This window comes from Narcine bancroftii, chromosome 4, assembly GCF_036971445.1.
Source record: "Narcine bancroftii isolate sNarBan1 chromosome 4, sNarBan1.hap1, whole genome shotgun sequence".
In the NCBI taxonomy this organism is placed as follows: Eukaryota; Metazoa; Chordata; class Chondrichthyes; order Torpediniformes; family Narcinidae; genus Narcine; species Narcine bancroftii.
Genome location: NC_091472.1, coordinates 312420805 through 312438525, shown reverse-complemented (window position 1 = coordinate 312438525; position 17721 = coordinate 312420805). Strand labels below are relative to the sequence as shown.

Sequence of the window (17721 nt, the reverse complement as noted above, 5' to 3'; positions counted from 1 at the left end):
CATTGTGTTCTTACTTCAACCACAGTGTCTGCAGACCTCCGTGTTCTATTTTCGCTCTTCATATGATAACCCTTTCTTTCCCAGAATCATCCTAGTGAACCTCCTTTGGACCCTCTCCAACGACAGCCCATCATTTTTTAAATGAGCAGCCCCAACCTGCTCACCATACTCCAAGGGAGGTCCCACCAGTGTCTTTTAAAGCCTCACTTAAATTCTTGAAATGAATGCCAGCATTGCATTTGGCTTCTTCACCACCAGAGCAATAGCTTGTGCACTCCTGCAAGGAACCACAGGATGGAGCTGCTATTCAGATGATATCCTTTGCCTCCAGCCCTTGACCATCCACTGAGAAGACTGAGTGGGGCCAGGGGAAGAGAATCAGGCAAGTATGCCAGTAGCAATGGCAATGTGACAGAAGGAACTGGGCACAACTGTTTGGCAGACAAGTTATGCAAACACCTTTCTCTGCCCAGTAAACTGGGGCAATTTTTTTTTCTCTCTTTTTGTGATATCGCTAACTTTCCTCTGCTGTCCAGAATAAGCAGTTTGCGTAGCGGTTAGCATGGTGCAGCTACAGCGCCAGCGACCCCTGTTCGAATCCCGCCCTGTCTGTAAGGAGTTTGTACGTTCTCCCCGTGTCTGCGGGGGTTTCCCTGGGGGCTCTGGTTTCCTCCCACCCTTAAGGTTAATTGTCATATTTGGATGGCACGGGCTCGTGGGCCAGAAGGGCCTGTTACCGTGCTGCATGTCTCCATTAAAGTAAATAATATTTAACAATACTTTTAGAATTTCACTTTATTACACTGGACTTCGAAGATTTTTCTTCCTGAACTTTGGGCAGCTGATTATGAAATCATCTTAAAAGTTTTCTACCACATTCCATTTTTTAGATGCAACCTATTTTTGACTTCCTGTCATATTTTAAGTCTACTTCATAAGAAGTATATGCTTCATTAAGCATATATAACTATATAGATGTCATATGGGTGTTTGATAGTCTTCCCCCAGGATAAACCATGGAGTGCAACATGGCATTGAAATTTCATTTTCCGCATTCGCACTTAAAAAAAATTCAGACAACCCTTACGGCCCACTAACCTATCCACCCACTTACACCCAATTAACCCACAACCCCCACCCCCCACCCCAGTACGTTTTGAAAACCCACACAGACAGGGCGAAAATGTACAAATTCCTTACAGACAGCGTGGGATTCGAACCCCGGTCCCCCACACTGGCGCTGCAATGGTGTTGCTACGCCAACATCTTCCTTGCTGATCTTGGTGCAGTCAGTGACAAATGTGGTGAAAGGTTTTGCCAGGGCATTGCGGCCGTGGAAAAGTGATATCAGGGCAACGGGAATCCATCAATGCGGGCCGACTATTGTTGGGCACTGACATGAGAGGCATCAGGTGCTGATGCAGGTCGGTTGAACTAACGCAATGTGTGAACATAATTATGTGATTAAACATGCTAAAATCAATCAAAGTTCATTTCATGTTTCTCCAACTTCCTACGTGATACAGCAAATCTGAAATTATCTTTGTGTTCAGCTTGAAGTCTATCATAATCCCCATTTTTCTTTCAGGAAGCAAATCTTTTGAAAATCTTTGTTGCCCAGTGTTATAGAGTCAGAGGTTTACCACACAGAAATAGGCCCTTTGGCCTAACTTTCCATGCTGTCCATGTTGATTGCCTGCATTTGGCCCACCTCCCTTAAACATTCTCGTCCACGTCCCCGTCTAAATGTCTTTTAAATGTTACCGTTATCCACACCGCTACCACTTCTGCTGGAAGCTCATTCCACACAACCTCTGTTTCACTATTAGTCTCTCTCAGTGGTGTTCTGTTGTTGACCACCTTCTCACATCGCTGCTCTGCCATTGGTTGCCCTCATTCAACACTCTTCCACCATTGGCCACCCTCACTCACGGTCACTCTGCTGTTTGGCCACCTTCGCTTATCGTCATCCTGCCATTGGTCATCCCTGTCCCACGCTTCTCTGCCACTGGCCACCCTCCATCAAGATCATTCTGCTATTGGCCACCTTCGCTCATTCTCATTTTGCCATTGGCCACCTTGATTCAAAGCTGCTCTACCATTGGCCACCTTGATTCAAAGCTGCTCTACCATTGGCCACCTTGATTCAAAGCTGCTCTACCATTGGCCACCTTGATTCAAAGCTGCTCTACCATTGGCCACCTTGATTCAAAGCTGCTCTATCATTGGCCACCTTGATTCAAAGCTGCTCTACCATTGGCCACCTTGATTCAAAGCTGCTCTACCATTGGCCACCTTGATTCAAAGCTGCTCTACCATTGGCCACCTTGATTCAAAGCTGCTCTACCATTGGCCACCTTGATTCAAAGCTGCTCTACCATTGGCCACCTTGATTCAAAGCTGCTCTATCATTGGCCACCTTGATTCAAAGCTGCTCTACCATTGGCCACCTTGATTCAAAGCTGCTCTATCATTGGCCACCTTGATTCAAAGCTGCTCTATCATTGGCCACCTTGATTCAAAGCTGCTCTACCATTGGCCACCTTGATTCAAAGCTGCTCTACCATTGGCCACCTTGATTCAAAGCCGCTCTACCATTGGCCACCTTTTATCCAGGTCATTCTGCTCTTGGCCTCCTCTGATTGCCATTCTGCCATTGGCCACTCTTCTGCAACGCAGCTGTACAATTGGCCACCTTCTCTCATACTTATTATGCCATTGATTGCTGATTCACTGCCGATCTACCCCTGGCCACACTCGCTCAAGGTAGTTTACCTGTTGGTCACCTTCACTCATGGCAGCTTTAGCTTCAATAAATGCTGCTCTATCATTCTTCCCCACCCCAGCCCCCACCTCCATCTCAACCCTTGAGTTCCTCCAGCAGTGGGTTTGATTGATGCTTTGCCACCCAACGTTTTCTCTCATCCATTCCTGCCTCACTAAAGTTGGAGGCCACCAACACTTCGAAAGCTGCAGGAGCGCCACATCAGTTGTAAAGGAGATTTTACAGAAAAGAAGTATTGTACCGTTATAACGAGAGATGTTGGCTTCCATGGGATGTGAAATAAGAATTGCAGCAGGGATCAAGTATTCGAAGGATGGAGCCTGGACCAATGGTAATCTGGGAAAGATAAAGGAAGAGAGAAATTGGTGGAGGTGGATGCCAGGAGGGGCTTCTTCATTGACAGATAGAGATAGAGTCATGCATGTCCCTTTGGCCCACTGTTTTCATCAATTCCCCATCTACACAAATCCAAGTCACCAATGCTTGACCCATAGCTTTCCTTACCTTGGTGATTCAAATGCTGGTCTGGACATTTCTTAAACGTTGGGAGAAATCCCTGCATATATCACTTCAGGGCACAAAAACTAGGAGCAGGAGTCGGCCATCTAACCCTCCGCCATTCGGTAAGATCACAGCTGAACTAACGCCGGGGTAAAATGAGAAAATCTGCAGATGCTGGGGTCGAGCGCAAAAAGCAGATGTGCTGGAGACACTCAGAAGATCATGCCCAAAATGTTGCTTCCTATGGATATTGTTTCACCTGCTGAGTTTCTCCGACACTTTTGTGCGCTGCAGTGGACTCTATTCCTCCACCTACCCACCTGCTCCCCATATCCTTTACTTCCCCTGTTATACTAGAATCCATCTAACCATGTCTTAAATGCATTTAATGAGGCCACCTCTGGGTAGAGAATTCCACAGATTCACTATTGTCTGGAAGAAGCAGTTCGTGCTCATCTCTGCCTTAAATCTACTTCCCTGAATCTTGAGGCTATGTCATCTAGTTCTAGACCCACCGACCAGTGGAAACAACTGTCCAGCTTCTATCTTATCTATTCCTCTCATAATTTTATGTTTCTATAAGATACCCTCTCATTCTTCTGAATTCCAATGAGTATTGTCCCAGGTGACTCGATCCCTCCTCAGGTAATGGGTTCCAGATTCTATCCATGCCCTGGAGACTTTTCTTCCCCCACCACCCCCCCCCCCCGCCCCACATCCTCTCTCAACCTTTCCCCCTTCACCTAAGGTCCTCGAGTTTTTGACACCTCCATGGTAGGGAAAATTATTCCACTTTCTACCCTGTCTCTGCCTCTCATGGTTTCCTTTCTCTCAGTCAGGTCCCCCTGAGGCTCCTCTGCTCCACCGAAAACAACCCTGCCTCCTCATGTGAAATGCCTCATCCAGGGCAATCTGCTGGTGAGCCGCCTCCACACCTTCTCCAGGTGATTTCACATCCTTCCTAAAGGGGGACTGTGGACAATCCTCCAAGCTTGGCCGAAACAGAGCCTGGTAAAATGTAATTATAGCCTGGTTAATGAAGGCAGGTACCATTTATGAACATTTCACGAGCCAATAAACTTCTTCTGCCACATTTACGGATCCTTGAATATGAACTGAGGTCGCATTGTTCCTCAATATTCTTTTGAATTCTACCATTCATGGAGCAGCACAGTACAGGCTCTTCGGTCCATAATCCACCCCTTCCTTACCTTATACCTACATGGACTCCTTTATTGGCTGAGAATCTGCACTTATCACTCATCAGCACATATAATTGAACATACTTTGGCCATTTACTCTGGCATCAGAGGCTGAGAGGCGACCCGATGGAAGTTAGAGCCATCGAATATAACAGCCCAGAAACAGACCCCTTGACCCTTCTCGTCTGTGCCAAACCTTTTTACTGCCTAGACCCACTCATTTGCACCCCTTCATATCCCTCCCATATAATCCCTCCCATCCAATTACAGTAACAGCAGCGAAACCCACGGAGGTCCACGTCCAAGATGGCAGATCCCATGCTTGGCAGCAGATGACAAAGGTTGCAGATTCCAGGGGGGGTCACCAGAGCGGGTGAACTCACCCCTCTCTCCTCCGCTGGGAAGGTGGCCTGGGAGGCGATCCACAGTAGTGGACAAGAGCGAGGGGCTCAGCGGCTGTAAGACTCAGATTAGGCTAAAGGCTTCTGGAGATAGGCTCACGGGAACCAGGTAATGAGACAAGGATTCATGAAATGACAAGGATGGCTCCCAAAGGGGTACATGAACCGGGAGTTCAAAATCACCGTGGGAAAGGACAGAGACCGTGGGGCTGCAGAGGTGAATCCACAGACATTTAACGTCTTTGAAGGGACTCTCCTCTGCTTCTATTGTTAAGGGAACTCAGCTCGTGTGCCTTTACGGCAAGAAACAGTTGGCACACTCATGTATTTGAAGCTCCACAAACTTCTGGTTGGATCACACAGAGTTTCTGGGCTCCACATTAAAGGAAGGGTGTAAATATATCAGGGAGGGTGCAGAGGAGAGTTCCCAGGATGTTGCCTGGATTGGAGAGGATGTCATGTGAAGAAAGATTGACAGAGTTATCGCTTTTTTCTTTGGAGCAGTGAAGGATGAGAGGTGACTTTATCGAGGTGTATAAGATTATGAAGAGCTTGGATTGGGTGGACAACCAGCCCTTTTTTTTCCTGGGCAACAATAGCAAACGCCAGAGCACATCTGTTGAAAGTGGGTGGAACGTTTTGAGGGAGATGTTAGACGTAAATGTGGGTGCCTGGAATCCAGTTCTGTGATTGATGGTGGAGGCTGGTACAATAGGGGACATTCAAAAGACTCCTCGATAGGTACATGGATGTAAGAAAAATAGAGAATATGGGAGTGAGGCAGGGAATGGGGTGGCACAAATGGTGTAGCGGTTAGTGCAACAAATTTACAGCACTCGAATCCCGTGCTGTCTGTAAGGACTTTGTACATTCTCTCCGTGTCTGCGTGGGTTTTCCCTGGGAGGGGGGGGGGCTCCAGTTTCTTCCCAACGTTCGAAACGTACAGGGAGTGTAGGTAAATTGGGTGTAAAATGGGCGGGCATGGACTTGTGGGCCAAAATGGCCTGTTACTGTGCTGTATGTCTAAATTTAAAAATTGATTTGTCGGCGCAACATTGTGGGCTGGAGAGCCTTTACAGTGGTGTAATGTTCTAATCTCAGTATTTATGTAAATGACAATAAATGAATCTGGATCTTGAGCCGTTGAGCATCAACGCTGCCACGGTTTCTTACATTTACTGTATATTTTCCACTGGTATTTGACCTCCTGAATTTCACCATTTCACACTAACTGATCTTACACAGCTGACTCGGCCCAGCGATGGGGTTAATGAGAAGGTGAAGGCTGGTTTACCTGCTGCCCAGAGTAGTTTGTAACAAGGTGCTGATGCCAGAGGAGAAGAGGCTGGTGGCCATGAACTGGTAGCCGTACTGGCGCAACCTCTGATTCGACGGAAGGGCATCAATCAGAAGGCAGTGAACGGTCTGGAGAAGAGCTGCCTGGACCAACAGGTGCTGTGAAGAAGAGGAAAGGTAAATATCATTGCAGAACGACTGTTGGTACTTTCAATCAACTAAGAGCTCCAAAGGAATGAGGTTAAATTAAAATTGGTGTGGAGACACATCGAAGAAGACATCAGTCTTTGCAAAGCATTGGACTGGAAGTCGATACAGAGGATCATCAAAACGACAGAGAAGGTCATTGGGGTCTCCTTTTTCACTATTCACCGGGAGCATTGCTTAAATATGGCTCAAAGAATTATAGAAGTCCTTTTCCATCCAGAACACAGTATCTTTGAACCATAACCATCAGGAAAGAGGCTCAGAAGCATTAAAATCAGGACGTCCGGGCTGGGAAATAGCCTCTTACCACAGGCTGTGAGACTGATGAACAGTCTCCTGTAACCCAGTAAAGCATCCCAAAATATTTTTATGCATTTACTTCAAATTATATTTTTAGGATTATGTGAATATAATCTATGAATTTCTTTTTCCTGTAGGCCAGGCAGAATTTGCAATGACAAATGTGCTTCCAGAACACTTTTGGATTTACTCAGATGTTGCCCAGAGTTGAGGAGCTGAGTTACAGGGAAAGGTCAAATAGGTTAGGACTTTATTCCCTGGAGTGTAGAAGAATGAGGGGAGGTTTGATCAAAGTATTTAAAATGATGAGGGGGATAGATAGAGTAAAATTAGATAGGCTTTTTCCACTGAGGGTAGGTGAGATACAAACCAGAGGACATGGGTTAAGGGGGAATATGAGGGGGAACTTCTTCACACAGAGAGTGATGGGAGTGTGGAACGAGCTTCCAGCTGAGGTGGTGAATGCTGGCTCAATTTTATCATTTAAGGGGAATTTGGACAGGTGCATGGATGGGAGAGGTATGGAGGGATATGGGCTGGGTGCAGGCCAGTGGGACTAGGTTAAAAGAATGGTTCACCACAAACTAGAAGGGCCGAATGGGCCTGTTTCTATGCAGTAATATTTTATGGTTCGATGACTTCTGGAAAGGTTCATGGAAGGGAAATGTTTAGAATGACATGGGCCAAATGCAGTCATGAGGTCAAGCTCAGGAAGGCACCTTGGTCTGTGCTGTGATGCTCTACGGTTCTAAGTGTGCATTTTATGGATTTTGGGCCGCTGATCATGAAAATCATTTTAAAATGTTCTTATCACCTTCCCTTTTTTAGATAGGCCTATTTTTGTGATTTCATGTCATATATTAAGTCTACTCGTATACTGCCCACAAAGCAAGCTGCTTTGGTCAGTCCAAGCCTGCTCTCAGTGCAAATGCTGTGCAAATGTAGTCTTAGGTCTGGACATACATGGAAGGCATTTAAAGATGTCATTAAAAATTTTCTTGGCACCAACAAGAGCACCAAACTATATCTAGCTGATTGACAACATGCTCAAAACATACAAAACCATGGAATGCAACATGCAGAGAGGATTTACGAAAATGTTGCCTGGATTACAGTATCTAGAATACAGAGAAAGATTGAGTAGACTGGATCTTTATTCACTGGAGCGTAGAAGGTTGAGGGGGGATTTGATAGAGGTATTTAAAATGATGAGGGGTGTTAGATAGAGTAGATGTGAATAGGCTCTTCCCCTTGAGGGGAGGTGAGTTTGGAACGAAGGGTCATGAATGAAGGGTTATGGGGAAAAAGTTTTGAAGTAACATGAGAGGGAGCTTCTTCACTCAGAGAGTGGTGGCTGAGTGGAATGACCTTCCAGGAGAGGTGGCTGCAGCAGGGTCAATTTTGCCATTTAAGAGAAGGTTGGATGAGTGCATGGGTGTGAGGGGAGTGGAGGGTTATGGACAGGGAGCGGGTCGGTGGGACTAGCAGACTAGAGGGGCCGAGATGGCCTGTTTCTGTGCTGTAACGGTTATATGTCATGAAAAATACATTTTCTGCATTCACACTTGGACTTCTTCCCCGTTGATCTTAGTGCAGTCGGTGACGAACATGGAGAAATGTGTCACCAGGGCAAATCACTAAAGTAAAAGCCCTTAAATGAGTCTCTGGTTGATTTTGTGGTTGAGGAATCTGACGGTTGAGGGGTAGCAGCTGTTCCTCAACCTGGTTATCGTACTCCTATTTATATGTTAAATCGCATTATTCGCTTGCAAGCAGTCCTTGAAATTGTTACAAATCAAACAGCTCTAGCCCTGCAATTACTTGCATCCCAGCAAGGTCAAATGCGCTCTGCTATATATCAGAACCATCTGGCCCTAGACTATCTCCTAGCCACGGAAGGAGGTGTATGTGGAAAGCTTAATTTGACTAACTGCTGCTCACAGATTGATGATAATGGCCAAGCCATTCGAAAAATCGCTGATAATATTCGTACTTTGTCCCATGTACCGGTTCAAACCTGGCATCCTTTTGCAAAATTAAATTGGATAGACAAATGGTTTGGAGGAACCTGGTGGCGTACCTTATTGTGGGTCATCGGAGATATTTTATTCCTCCTACTTGTTTTGCCCTGTATTATTCCCTGTCTACGCAGCCTGGTGATTTCCATGGTCCAACAGGCTATGCAACCAGGGGGACTGGGAGACCCCGTTAGAATTTTACTTCAGCACGAGATTAATTTATCATGAAACGTTTCTCTTCCCCGAGTTAAAATCCCCATTCATATATATATAATACACACATTTTAAAGAGAGAAAGGGGTGGATTGTTATATATAGAGAATTTAGGTTAAAATGGCTTAAGTTAAAATGTGATGATTAATCATAAAAAGGGAAGCCAGAACGGACAGGGAGCTTACTAGCAGCCAAGGACAAAAGGTTCAGCTGGATATGTTTTTTTTAAAACATATCTTTTCATGGTCATAGTGAGAGACATGCAGGAGACAAAAGATTGATAAGAAGGGTGAGAAACAGAATTTAGTGTATGTAGAGTTCGCAGCGTACGTAACGAACGTGATAATTAAAAATGCAGTTATACTTAGAATGCTTTTGCAATACTAACCAATTAAAACCGTATTAATAAGAAGGGGAAGGGCAAACAATAAGGGTATAAAAATCAATGCACTGTATGTATCGGGGCTTAACTGGTGAGAAGCCAGTTGAGTCCAACTCTGCAGACTTGTAAATAAAGCTTGTCGTGTCATCAGTTTTAAAGAGACTCATGTGTGAGAAGTTTTATTTCTGACAATAATCCCCTAATATTTTTTCCAGGAAGCAAATCTTCTGAAAAAATTTGTTGTCCAGTGTAACTTTATAAACTTCTAAACCCTCAGCCTCCGAGGAGTTGGTCTATGTGCACAGCAAGATCCCACACATCTGGGGTCAGCAATAGATTCTCCTTCCGGTTTTTCAGTCTTTGCTTGAGGATGATTAGAGGCTTTTGGTTTGCACGAGGCATTCCAAGGTCCTGTCTGCGCAGACTCCACCCGCGCATTAATTAAAATATCAGTCAGTAATCGTTCAGTTAAATTATTACAGACATCCCTAGCAGAGCTAGCAAGAACTGTTTGGGAGGAAGTGAATGAAGTGGACCCAGTCCATTACAAGCAGCAGACTGAATGTATACGGGAGCTGCTTTAGTGAGGGAGTTAAATCTCTCAAAACGAGATCAGCTGTGGGAGATGTTAGAACATGCAACAAAAAATCTGGCTGATGAAACGAGCTTCAAGGGGAGACTTAAAGTAACAAATCAGCATAGAGTTACGGTCAAATTGCACAGATACATTGAGGCTAATGAGCGGGCACTCAAGGTAATGGACCAGGTAACTCCCTGGCCTTTCTTTTTATAGGTCAATTGGGTGTAATTGGGCGGCAAGGGCTCATGGGCCGAAAGGGCTTGTTACCGTGCTGTCTGTCGAAATTTAATTTCTTAAAAGATTCAGTGTGATCCCCTTTGCTTTCTCCAACCATTCCTACCAACTTCTCCCAGGTACCCCGAATCACCTGGACGCTTGGGGCAATTAACCTACCAGACGGCATGCCTTTGGCACACAAAAGGATTCTGGAGTAGCGGGGGGGGGGGTGTGGAGAGGAACCCAAGCGGTCAAGGGGAGAACACGCAAACTCCATACAGAGGACGATTGGAGGTTCATATGAAGCAGCATCTCCTTCTGGAGGGAAATTCCAGAGGTTCGGACTTTGGCGGCTGACAGTCGAGCACCAGAAGCGTTCAATGCTCGTGGCTTTGCTTGGTTGGTTCTTACATACCTGCAGTGCAAACAAAGTGCTCAGTATCCAGGGTGACTGTTGGTGAAACGGATACCTGACAGTCTCTGGCTTCCTCGCTGGGCTTTGCTCTGAGCTTTGAGTCTCCTCCATTCTTCCCAGCTGTCATCGACCACCAGGCTCGCGTTCCTTGTTAGCTCACGTTGCACACAAGTCTAGGCAAGGGAGGGAAGGACAGGGAGAGAGGACTGGGAGTGACAAATGAGCCTTCTGCTTTCCTGAGCAACATTGTGAAGTCTGAACGACCTTTGCTTCTTTGGTATGGAATCTGGCACAAATATATTTACCATTAACTCAGATGATCCAACTAGCTAACATCTCCTCTTTCTAGTTTTCATTAAAAGTTGGAGGCTTCTCTGCCTTTGTCCACGGTATTCTGATTAACTATGTCGAGGTTATCACCAAAGTGAGCACATTGTCCCGGTCTCAGGGTCTGTCGTTCATTTACCTCCCTTATCTCGCTTCTCAGCATTGTCTGGAACTCTGCAATTGGATGGGAAATGTTGGGAAGGATATCAGAGATTGCGATGGGATGGACGCACTTAAAAGCTGTTTTGGGTGTGATGCACGATCAACTACACAAAGATGGAAGTTGCCCAAGACTTTGCAAGAGATGGACCAGCGTCCTTGGGTTGGTCGCTCACACTGACTCGGACTCGAACTGGGGGCAGGCTTGTGGCATGACAGCCTTTATGGGGGAGAAAGGGGGAGGGGTCATGAGTTGGCCAGTGAAAGCAGGGTCGACCAGGAAAGGTCATGTCATTTACACATACCGAATATGTATAATAGTGGTTTCACCACTGGGTGACAAAAGTCAGGCCTGATATCCTCTTCAAAATCTCTTTGAGGGGGGACCTTAGAAGAGATATTTCGAATGCTTAAAGGGCTGGGCAGCGGAGATGAGGCAAGGATGTTTCCCATGGTAGGGAGGTCTAGGACAAGAAGGCATTATTGCAGGATAAAAGGACATCAGTTTAAAACAGAGATGCGGGAAAATGTATTTAGTCAGAGGGTCGTAAGTCTGGGGAACTTGGTGCACAAGTGGCTGTGGAAGCGAGGTCTTTGGGCCTAATCTAAGGTTGACAGGTATTTGATTAGGGTTATGGGGAAAAAACCTGGGAGTGGGGTTGAGTGGGAGGATGGGTCAGCTCACCATTAGACTGGCCGAGCCGGCTAAGGGTTGACGGGCCTTCTTCTGCTCCGATATCTTGTGATTTCCACCCTGAAGAAGTTCTTCTCCTCTCTTTGAAAGGATTTCTATGTGTCTCTCTCACTGCCTCCCCCCCACACCCTGTCTGCATCCCCACCACTCTCAAGCTCTCCTCTCCAATTAACACCCTCTGTCTGTCGGTCAGTACTCACCACCCCTCCACCCCCTGCCTGCTTTTCACTCATACCTTGAAGAAGAGCTCAGGCCTGAGACATTGGTTATACAGCTTTACCTCGGATGGACACTAGATCTGTCTTGGATATCAATAGGGGACCAAGATAGTTACCAGATCAGTTATGATCTAATTGAACAGTGGAACAAGTTCCTGTTACCATGTTCCTGAGTAGCAAAGGATCACAACCAATGGGTTTCAGCCCAAAATGTTGATTCTTTTTCTCCCACTGACGCTGCTCGGCCCGTTGAGTTCCTCCAGTGTCATCAATCCATCATCAATACTGATTCCAAGACCTGACCTGCATTAAGGGAGAGGCACTGCAAGATGTTCCAAATCCCCATCATGCTCTACCCCAGTGGTTCTCTACCTTTTTCTTTCCACTCACATCCCACCTTAAGCAATCCCTATGCCATCAGTGCTCTGTGATGAGTAAGGGATTCCGTAAGGTGGGATGTGGGTGGGAAGGGAAGGTTGAGAATCACTGCTCTGGACCCAATTGTTACTGAAATATTTTGCTTGAGAAAAATTGTCATTCGCCCATTTCCTTTGGAGTTCTGAAACCGTGCACATAACGATTAAAACAGTGGTTTTCTACTTTTTCTTCCCACCCACATCCCACCTTAAGCAATCCCTTACTCATCACAGAGCACTGATGGCATAGGGATTACTCAAAGTGGGATGTGAGTGGAAAGAAAAAGGTGGAGAACCATTGGTCTCGGATGAGGGAAACTTGGAACATGCATCCACTTCTCTCCGAGGTAAGGAATTGAGGTATAAAAGACAGGCGTTGGCAGAAACCCAGGACATCTGGATCAGCAAAAATTTCAGAAAAATAAAAGCTGAAATAAAGGATTTGCATAAATATAGTAAAATTCCTTGTATCTGGGACCTACGGGGATTGGTAAATGCCCGATGAGTGAATTTTACGGTGGCTCGAGGCTACATGTGGCATGAAAGGAGAACTAATGGTGAAATGCGCCAATTATTTTCCTATTTATCTTCCGCGATTTGATTTTTTTGCCGTTTTCTTGAGGCTACCAGTTGCTTGAATTCTGGATAACAGGGGTTTCACTGCATATCTTTTCCTCTGACATAGAAGATTCAGGAAACATTTCAAAACAATGCAGGTAGCAGTGCTGCTGCCCCAGGGCACCAGAGACCTAGGCTCCATCCTGACTCCAGTGCTCTTTGAGTGGAGTTTGTATGCTCCCCCTGTGACCACGTGGGTTTTGCCTTTTTGCTGTGGTTTATCTCCCGTGCCCCAAACACTTCTGGGTCAAAAGATTAATTGGCCACAGAAAATTGCCCAAAGTGATTGGTCAAATTTAGAGCATAGAACACTACAGCACTGTTCAGGCCCTTCAGCCCTAGATGTTGAGATGACCTATATATTCATACCAAAAAATACTAAACCCTCCTCCCTCATAACCCTTTATTCTCCTTTCATCCATGTGCCTGTGTGAGAGTCTCTTAAATGCCATTAATGTTTCAGCCTCCGCCAGCAAAGTCTCCCCTAAACTCCCCCCCCTTCACTTTGTACAGAAGGCAATTTGGGGGCAGTTAATGGGAATGTGGGGAGAATGAAATGGGATTAATGTAGGATTAGTGTGAATGAATAGTTGATGGTCATCATACATTTAAATTGTAAATTAAATCTTTTAGAAATTTAGCCATACAGCACAGTAACAGGCCATTTCGCCCCACAAGCCTATGCCCCCCAATTTACACGCAATTAGCCTACAACCCCCAGTACGTTTTGAAGGGTGGGAGGAAACCAGAGCCCCCGGAGAAAACGGGGAGAGTGTACAAACTCCTTACAGACAGCGTGGGATTTGAACCCTGGTCCTGATCCCTGGCGCTGTAAAGGCATTGCGCTGTCTTTATCGTCAATGTACACTGTTACCTCGTTACCACCACTGTTGCTCCTTGTCACCTCTCCCCACCATATTGTTTGAGGGACTTCCCCTCAGTTTAAGCCCCTCAATGCCTGGTAATTGGGAGGACTTCCCCACAGCGCCTATCATGTTGGCTGTATCAAGCCTCTGTGAGTCCCTCAGCACGTACTCCTGTAGCCTGGATTGTGCCAGTTGGCAAGATATCAATAAGGTAGAGAGGGTGCAGAGAAGATTTACTAAAATGTTGCCTGGATTGCAGTATCTAGAATTCAAAGAAAAATCAAGTAGACTGGGTCTTTATTCATTGGAGCGTAGAAGGTTGAGGGGGGGATTTGATAGAGGTATTTAAAATTATGAAGGGGATAGATAGACTAGATGTGAATGGGCTCTTCCCTTTGAGGGTAGGAGAGATTGGAGCGAAGGGTCATAAGTTAAGGATTAGGGGGCAAAAGTTTAGAAGTAACATGAGGGGAAACCTCTTCACTCAGAGAGTGGTGGCTGAGTGGAATGACCTTCCGGAAGAGGTGGCTGCAGCAGGATCAATTTTTCCATTTAAGAGAAGGTTGGATGAGTACATGGATGGGATGGGATTGGAGGGTTATGAACAGGGAGCAGGTAGGTGGGACTAGAGGAGTTCTCTTAAATCGGTCCAGACTAGAGGGGCCGAGATGACCTGTTTTTGCACGGTAACTGTTATATGGACACCTCAGTACGCTGAAGGCAACCAGTACATCACCCTCCACGCACGTTGTCCTCAAGATGACTGAGCTGGAATGGAGCCTGTCGCCCATCTCTTTGCTGAGTGCAGCTTCAGAAAGAAGTGAGTCGAGAAGAATGTTACGGTTCATCTCCAGCGCCAGCGTGACAGATCTATGAGCTGTTTCTGGGGTCACACAGAGCCAGACATCCAGAACTTCTGGAAGACCATCAACTCAGTGAAAGATGGGCTTCATTCTGCCTGAAACCTATTGGTTGATGGTGATCATGGCAAGGTGCTGCTACACAATTTGATACAACCTTCATTGATTTTTGCTGTCACTGATTTACTAGGATGTTGCCTGAACTTGAGGAACTGAGTCACAGGGAAAGGTCAAACAGGTTAGGACTTTATTCTCTGGAGTATAGAAGTACGAGGGGAGATCTGATAGAGGTATTTAAAATGATGAGGGGAATAAATGTAGGTCGGCTTTTTCCCACTGAGGGTTGGTGAGGTACAAACCAGAGGACATGGGTTTAGGGTGAAAAGGGAAATGTTTAGGGGTAATATGAGGGGGAACTTTACACAGAGGGTGGTTGGGGTGTGGAATGAGCTGCCAGCTGAAGTGGTGAATGCAGCCATAATTTTTACATTTAAGAGGAATTTGGACAGGTCCCTGGATGGGAGAAGTATGGAGGGCTATGGACTGGGTGCAGGTCAGTGAGACTAGGCAAATAAAGTGGATTGCGCAGAATAGAAGGGCTGAAGAGGCTTTTTTCTGTGCTGCAATTTTCTATGGTCCCATGGTTCACTGCCCGACTTGGTCATTCTACAGAAGAAGGCTATGGTAGAGTTCAGTTGACATTAGGTCAAACTAGGACATGGAGCTCCACAGCACAGGAGCAGGCCCTTCAGTCCTCCACAGCCATGCAGACCATTCGGCCCATCTTGGAATGCTAGCAGATGCATTGTGTGAAACCCCAATCCTGTGCTCTGCGACGTGGCGACTTTCAGCAGATCCATGAATGAGCATTTATTTCCTGAAGGAAAGTTGTCAGTTTCCTCCCAAAGTTCCACCAATCAAAGAGCAGGTGGGCCAGAGGACCAGGAAAATCACCAGCAAATGATTGGCAATTTCTGAGAATGTATTTGAGATTGGTGCAGGGATATGAACTAAATGAGATTAGTATAGCTAGTCATCTTGGTTTGCATGGATAAGATGAGCCAAATGGCCTGTTTCTCTACTCTGTAACTGAATCTAAATAAAGAGAGTAGATAGATTCCGCCTCCTTCTAACTGGGTCGATAATTGGGCCTTGCGAAGCAAAGAGACCCTAATTTGCTGCAGTAATAGTGTATACTTTCTTTTCTCACATGGAATTATTTTGGAAAGCTGATAGATCACAAAGGAGGTTAAATAATCCCACACACCCGCCTCCAACAAAAGGCAGATGAAGCCGCCAACAGGAAATGCTATGGATGCCAAGGTAGAAGTAAAAAAATGCTGGAAACACTCAGCAGGTCGGGCTGCATCTGTGGGGAGGGAAGGCTCGGGTTTTAGTCCATCTTCAGAGCCTGGGGGAGAAAAGTGAGAGAGGAGGTTGGGCAGAAAGGATGGAGGAGAGGATGGTGCTGGACAAAGAGGAGAGGGAGAGGGTGGAAGAACCTGAAATGGGGGAGAGGCCAATGAACAGGGGGGGGAAAAGGTGAATCAAACAGTAATTTCAAATGACTACAGATGTTGGAAATCTGAAATAAAAACACGAAACACTGAGAAACTCTTTAGGAGGTTTTACCTTGACAAATGTAAATCAAGTTCAAATTCATTATCATCCGGTTGCACGAGTGCAACCCGACAAAACAGCGTTCTCAGCTCCTCGGTGCGAAACATGCAGAGACACAACCAGGTATAACTCACAGACAAACAATACACATGCAGGCCTAATATTCCTATATACATATAAATAAATGAATATTGTTTCATGAATATGAGAGTCTTCGATGGTTAATGTGAGTTGTTCTTTTGGTCGTTCAACATTCTCACTGCCCGTGGGAAGAAGCTGTTCCTCAGCCTGGTGGCGCTGGTTCTGATCCTTTTGTATCTCTTCCCCGAAGGGAGCAGCTATAAATTCATTGCTAAGTACAGCTTGTGTCCCCAATGTTTGAATGTTTCACAGAATTGCAGGGCTATTGGGCCCTTCTAAATTATACTGGCCCCATTGCTCCAACAGGAGATTAGGGGAGCTCACACCGGATAAATCATCTTTTACAGGTCAACCTCAACATTCCCAAATCATCTGCTTATGGATGTTTCATGCTCATGTGTCCAGTCTGTGCCAGGTCTGGCCTACCCTGGAATGCATCTGATCTGGTCTGGAATATGTTTGGACTGGTCTGGGATATGCCTGGCTTGGCCCGCATCACATCTGGCCTGGCTTGGAATACATCTGGCCTGATCTGGGATACGTCTGGTCTGGCCTACATCTGGCCTGGCCTGCAACACCTCTGGCCTGGCCTACACAGACACCCTCCTGATTTTAACAAGAGCTCTTCTGTGGGGCTGGTGCCTCAACCATGTCAGAGACTTAGGTTCACTCTTAACCTCCGTTGCTGTCTGTGTGGAATCTGCACGTTCTCCCCGTGACCACGTGGACTTCCACTGGGTGCCCGCAGTAAATGACCCCTAGAGTGTGCGAGAGAAGTAAAATTGGGTGTGGATGATCGGAATATTGGGGGGGGGGAGGGGGGTGGGTGGACTAATAAAAAGGGATTAGTGTAGGATTGAGATGAATGATAGCAACTTCCCAACCTGCTGTAAAAGAGTTTATTGATGGGCCAAAGGGCAAGTTTCCCTCCTGTGTCCCTTTCTTTTCGTGACTTCAAAAAAAAATTACTTTTTGAAACTGCCTCCCACCCAATCAGGGCATCCAACACATCTAAACATGAGAATCTGCAGACACTGGTGTTGAGTGCAGTACACAAAGATGCTGGAGAAACTCAGCATGTCATGCAGTGTCCATAGGGAGTCAAGTGAGGGGAGGAGGGAGGAATTCCCTTCTCTTCCTTCTCCTACCAGAGAGCTAACCTGCCCCATCACTTCTCCACTTCTTTCTCTTCCACCCTCTATCCCACTATTACCTGTGCTCCTCCCTCTGCCCCTTCTCCCCCCACCTCTTTATTCAGGCACCTTCCTGCTTGTACTCTACTTTGG

General features: G+C 46.1%; 1 protein-coding gene across 1 annotated transcript in view; it reads right to left on the bottom strand.

The window, feature by feature from the left end:
* Positions 1–10887, bottom strand: part of slc23a3 (solute carrier family 23 member 3) — a 100718-nt gene extending 89831 nt beyond the window's left edge. The window contains exons 1-3 of the mRNA XM_069930556.1: positions 10517–10887; positions 6184–6344; positions 3027–3121 (exon numbers count right to left, since the gene is read on the bottom strand). Coding sequence (XP_069786657.1) covers positions 3027–3121; positions 6184–6344; positions 10517–10627 — 367 coding nt within the window. The 5' untranslated portion in view covers positions 10628–10887. The remainder of the gene's footprint in view (positions 1–3026; positions 3122–6183; positions 6345–10516) is intronic.
* Positions 10888–17721: the final 6834 nt, after the last annotated feature.